The sequence below is a fragment of the Panicum virgatum genome, chromosome 7K, assembly GCF_016808335.1.
Source record: "Panicum virgatum strain AP13 chromosome 7K, P.virgatum_v5, whole genome shotgun sequence".
Classification (NCBI taxonomy): domain Eukaryota; kingdom Viridiplantae; phylum Streptophyta; class Magnoliopsida; order Poales; family Poaceae; genus Panicum; species Panicum virgatum.
Genome location: NC_053142.1, coordinates 40,336,052 through 40,341,864, shown reverse-complemented (window position 1 = coordinate 40,341,864; position 5,813 = coordinate 40,336,052). Strand labels below are relative to the sequence as shown.

Genomic DNA, 5,813 nt, shown 5'->3' with positions numbered 1-5,813 from the left:
CAATTCAGGAATCCTTTTCCTTCCCGTCAAAGATCCAAGACAATTATCTACAACAAGATCGATGTTCTGTTTTGCTGGCACTGCAAACCGATCAAGCATTTGCTGCTGAGCAATTCGTGTGCCTGTGTGCGTCCAGGTGCTCTGGGAACGAACTCAACCACAGCAGCATCCAGCTTCGTTGACGATGATGACAGAAGAGCTAGGCATGGTTTGGACTTTGGACTGATCACAACATAAAGAACTTGAAGAGATTGGATGGTCACGGGGTGGTCGTTGTCTGAAACACTGAGTTACAGACCACCCCTGGTTCTATAATGGCCTTCAAATCGGCGATCTAGATGTTCACCGAAAATTCTACAAAAAAGTTCAGAGATGGATAATGTAGGTGCACATGTCTCCACAAAATTTCAAACCCAAAAAAATTCTGTAGAGGAAGAACTAAAAAGGAGAAATTTTCGTGGGGTGGACGGTATTTCAAATACCGTCCACCCCCGTTCCATGTTGAAATTTAAAAATTGACGATCTAAATCTATACCAAAAATTCTGAAAAAATTTACAGAGATGTAGAATTTAGTTCCGCATGTGTCCACGAAATTTTTCGTCCAAATAAATTCTGTGGAGGAAGAACAAAAATGAGAAATTTCCACGGGGTGGACGGTATTTGAAATACCATCCACCCCTGGTGCAGCATTCCAGCTCCGGCGAGCGCGTATTACACCCGTCGCGCCGACATCGCCACCAAAAGATGGGAAACATTGTGCGCGAGGAGGTGACCGAGACCTAGCGCCCGAGTGCCGAGGACGGCTGGCTGCCATCGCAGACCGCGGGCGTGCGTGGTCGCGTGAGGCATTCTGGCATGGCGTCTGGATACAGGCAGGCGAGCTCGTGCGTGCAGAGGCTGGCGTGCTTGTGAGTTGTGAACGGGAAGGCGACATGCGCCGGCATAGCCGTGGCCGTTCGCTGTGGCTCGGTGGTCTGCGGGACACGACGGCGGATGCGGGTCGAGCAGGCCGTAATGGCAAGGCGACGCGGGAAACTGGGCGTCAGAAGTTGCCGTACTTGCTCCTTGCCGCGATATTCAGTCCCACCTCGTTCTTTCTGAACCCGCTGCGCTTGCTTCAGCTCCGTCAGTACGAGTTTTTACAGTATCTCTACCATCTAACTGAAGTTGAATTACGTGCTCATAAAGCTAAACAATGCGACGAACATAACAGTGATTTGAGGCTACCAAGCATGCCATGCAGCCAACAGCAAAAACTTTGATGGCCACCGGATGCTACATGTTGCTGGGACCCCTCCCCCCCCAAACTCCATTCCAACACCCCGCGTTTCAGATCCTGACTGAATCCCAAGTGATAGAACATCGCTACAGGTGTACCATCGCCATGCCTTCACTGTACTGGTTACACGAGATGTCATGTGTCCCTGACTGGAAGAAATCGAAGGCATCGTTGATTCAGATACTGGAAGAAAAAGGGAATATTCCATCAGACCTGAAGAAGAAGAACATTGGTGTGAGGGCCAACAGAGCGTTTGCCATCGCTTCGCTACTAGAGCAGCAAATTGTAAATTTTTGGGCCAACAAATCCTCCCCTAGACATGGGCCGCACAGCTTGCTTGGGCCTACAAACAAGCGACCGACCAGGACGTGGGACCTGGCATGTGAGGGCCGTTACTCTCAAATGGCCCACCTGTTAGTGTAATGCAAAGATGACATGCCGCCAAGGCCCTATCCACTAGTATTCCATGAAACTAATACAATTAGACTGTCCTTTCATAAACAAATTTAAGATTTGCGAGCCAAGTTAAGACCGCCTCGGAATCATGGGACCCTTTTGTATGAGATAGGAGGTGACAATCGGGCGCGGTCAGGTAGTCAGCTGTGGATGTCTCGCTGCCATTCTCCCGGCCGCCGACTCAACATTTCGGGCATGGATTGGTTTTCTGCTGAATTAAAATTTTCTATGGTCCAGACTTCCAGTAAGTTAAATTTATATATTAAAGTCTTTCAACAAAACATGTGTTCTAATTTTCAAAATATGTGACTTCCCCTTGAATTATTGAAGGGGAAACATAGGGAAAGTATCCCCAAAGTCGGTTGATCTGGACTTTGGACGGCCCATGGGCCATGGGATGCTGCTGTGGCTGTGGCCTGTGGGTCCAGCAGCCCCTTCTTTCCCGGGAGGAAACAACCAATCGTCGCTGGGATTTCACGCCACTCGCTTCCTCCCCCCGCATCTCACGTGCCCACCGCCTGCTCGATGCAATTCCCCACTCGCCCACCAACCTCCCCGTGCCCGATGTCCACCACGGCGGCCACCGCCACCGCCGTGGCGTCCCCCTCCACCTCCACATCGTCAACTCCCCTCCTCCCCCGCCGCGGCCCCCTCCCTCCCGCCTCCACGCCCGCCCGCTGCCGCCTCCTCCCCACGCCGCCGCCGCGGTGGCGCGCGCGCCTCGACCTCGCGCGCCGGGTGGCCGTCGGCAGCGACGTGTCCTCGTACCCTGACGTGGCCGCCGAGGAGGCCGCCGCCGCGCGCAAGGTCGGGAAGCGCGTGCGCGTCACGGCGCCCGTCCGCGTCCACCACGTCGCCAGGGCGCCGGGGCTAGACCTGCGCGGCATGGAGGGCGTCGTCAAGCAGTACGTCGGCGTGTGGAAGGGCAAGCGCGTCACGGCCAATCTCCCCTTCAAGGTGGAGTTCGAGCTCAAGCCTGACGGTCAGGACAAGCCGGTCCGGTTCATCGCCCACCTCCGCGAGCAAGAGTTCGAGATCGTCGGAGACGAGTAGAGCTCTTGGTTACAGAATAACGCGCTCTCTGCGGCGGCCGTGGCATCTGTATACTATCGTTTCTGTGCGAGAGGAGGAGGATGTCGAGGGTGTGAGGAGATTGCAGCTTTGCAAGTAAGTTGCCGTTTGTTTACTTGTTTGCGGTGTGCTTCTCCCTCTCCTCCCTACAGCATCGAATTTTTCAGATGTGACAATTATTCGAATGCTTGTACTCTATATGATCAAAAGTAATTAAACTGATGAATCTGTTACCGACTGTATCGAGCATTTTGTTCTATTGATTGTTAGGACAAAATGTTACTACTAGCCTACTAGGAGTGAGCGATACTGTGATATATGATTGAAAGTACTCCTAGAGGCTAGTAGGCTAGTAGTTAAATCTGTTTGATGATGGAATGAACTTGATCTTGGCCCAACGTGGCCTATGTGTTCCAAGTAAAATAAAGAAGCCAACATACCTTCTGATAGCTGTGCAAATTGAATGAGGATAGTCCGAAATTATCAGTGTAAAAATTTTGTTCTGTATTTTGCTGCATCAATATGTATGTTTAGTATCCTCGCAAAAAAAAAAGAACATGAATGCTTAGTAGTCTACTCTTAAGCTGTTATATTTTGGATGTAGTTTACCCCAATTGGTATTGACACAGCGTTTCTGTTAATTGGATATGAGCCATGTATATAATTGCCTTCTAGAAGTATCTATTCAACCCAGAGTAGAGTTGACATACAATGCTTTTATGATTCTACATTTGCCTGTGCTATGGAGCTTCTAACGAACTGACAAATCGTTCAACCACATCATTCAACACTTTTTTATTTCGATGTTGCTAGTTCCTCTTGGATTTTCTTGTGCTTCTACTTGCTCATGCTATACTGACTACTGAGCATGAGTGTGCTAGGTACATTAGCTTGAATGCTTGATGGAATAGCTGTTCCAGTTGGCATGGTTGCTATGCTTGATATCAAATATGATATTGTTTAGGACTATAGCAATTTCGTCTTATAGATGGTGGCTTTGTCATGGGAGGCAAGAATTTTTCTATATTTTGGATCCAATCCCAGATTAATATCTTACACTACGTAGTGTCTCTCAATCTTATTTGAATATGTTTCAATCTGAATACTGAAATCTGTTCCTGTAAGACATTTCTTTAGATTTATCTATAAGTTCCTATGTACTTGATAATACCATTCAATTCCCTTAGTATTTTCTAGCTCTTAGTCTTAAATATGTTTTATTGGTCAGAGGATCCCTGGTCTTAAAACTTCCACCAAACAATTCTGCCTGATCAGAATCCAGATATGCTTTGGTTGATAGATCTGGGAAATGAATACATGTGATGGGGGAAGATAGGACACGCGAGAAGGCAGGATTGAACCCTACTGTTCTTGCGGCTTGGAGACTCGTAGGAGGGCAGGGTATAGCCCTACTGCTCTCATGGCTTAAGATAAACACCACCGGGAAGATAGCCGGGTGGAGTCGGCTTGGGAGGAGACTAGACTTTTGGGGGACTTGGGAATTGGTTCTTGTTCATTGTTTCATTGCTTAATTAAAAGAGATACAATCCCATCCTTATATAGATGGGCTGACTTGACCCTTAAGAAACCAATCTCTAAATTTAAGGAAATAACAAACTAATCTAATCTTTCCTAATGTCCTAGACTCATTACTGTTCACGGCGTGAACAGTACTTTCTGCCCATAACAATACATTTCAGAACCCTTCAGCTTTGGAAAAGGGAATTCCTTCTTGTGTTAGAAATGCCAAAATTCACTTGTTTCTATCATTTCAAAACATTAGGAACTTGGTACCGTATGAATGTGATTTTTGAATCTTAGCATGATGATCAGATTCATTTGGTATTGTATACTGGATTCCCTTAGGAATGCCATAGGTTTGTTGGTGCCGCTTATGTAGATGCTGAATTCGTCTCTAGTGTAAAGTTGTGTTGGTGATGTTATTATTTTTTATTTACTTTTTTGTTGTTCTGCATAGGCAACTTAACATGAATTATTGTGAGCGACAGACAAGAAAAATAGAGAACTAAAGAATTACCTAAGAATTCTATTTGGTTTGTGTGAGAATTAACATAATTATCTAATCGTTTTCAGCCCTTCAACTGTGTATGTCTGCCAGCATGTTATACTTGTTCATGAATTATGTTTCTTCTTGATAACTCACTCAATTAGATATCAATAAACTGGACGGAGTGGAAGGCCAACCAGCGGCTCCACGTTAGTAACTTTTTTATATATATTTTTGAGTTAAATACACCAGCGGCCCTCGAACTTGTCCTGAAGTGTCACTTAGGTCCATGAACTCGCAAAATCGAAATCTGCCACCCTGAACTTGTTAAGTTGTGCCACTTAAGTCCATAACCCTTCAAGGAGCATGAATATATGCAAAAAAGCTCTTCTTTTTTTCCCTTCCTCTCACCACGCCCCCTCCCCCATCGGCCACACGCCCTCCCCGCCCCTTCCGCCACACCACCGGCGAGCAGCTGGCGCCCCCCCTCCGTCCCAACTCCGGCGAGCGAGGCTGCGGTGGGCGGAGCCGGCGGCACGCGAGTGGGCGGAGCAGGCGGCCGTGGTGGCTAGCTGGCGGGCAGAGCCGACGAAGCGCGGGCGGGCGGAGCCAGCGGCGCGCATGTGAGCGGAGCGGGTGGCGTGCGGCCAGAGCGCCCCGCGAGGCAGCCCGGAGGAGTAAGGGTGCAAATGGCGTTAGGTAAGGCGGGCGGCGCGCGGCCGGAAGCGAGCGGCGCACGGCGTCAGGCGAGGCGGGCCGGCTGGAGGCGAAAGGAGCGCGGTGTCGGGCGAGGCGGGCTAGGCGAGCACGCCGACGTCCTGCGGGGCCACCGCCGCACCGCTCCCTAGCCGCCGTCCTGTAGGGCCGCCGCTGCGCCGCTCCCTCGCCGCCATCCTGCAGGGCCGCCGCGGCCCCGCTCGCCGCCGTCCCGCAGGGCCCCGCCGCACGTTCCCCGCGGTCCCGCTCGCAGGCCGCTGCGCCACACACTCACCGTCCTC

General features: G+C 49.9%; 1 protein-coding gene across 1 annotated transcript; it reads left to right on the top strand.

The window, feature by feature from the left end:
* Positions 1–2,185: 2,185 nt before the first annotated feature.
* Positions 2,186–3,230, top strand: LOC120642563 (ferredoxin-thioredoxin reductase, variable chain-like). The gene has a single exon (XM_039919142.1). It carries the CDS (start codon positions 2,262–2,264, stop codon positions 2,787–2,789), a length of 528 nt encoding a protein of 175 aa, XP_039775076.1. The 5' UTR covers positions 2,186–2,261; the 3' UTR covers positions 2,790–3,230.
* Positions 3,231–5,813: the final 2,583 nt, after the last annotated feature.

Coding starts and splice junctions, on each gene's coding strand:
- LOC120642563 (XM_039919142.1), top strand. CDS start 2,262: ATGCAATTCCCCACTCGCCCACCAACCTCCCCGTGCCCGATGTCCACC.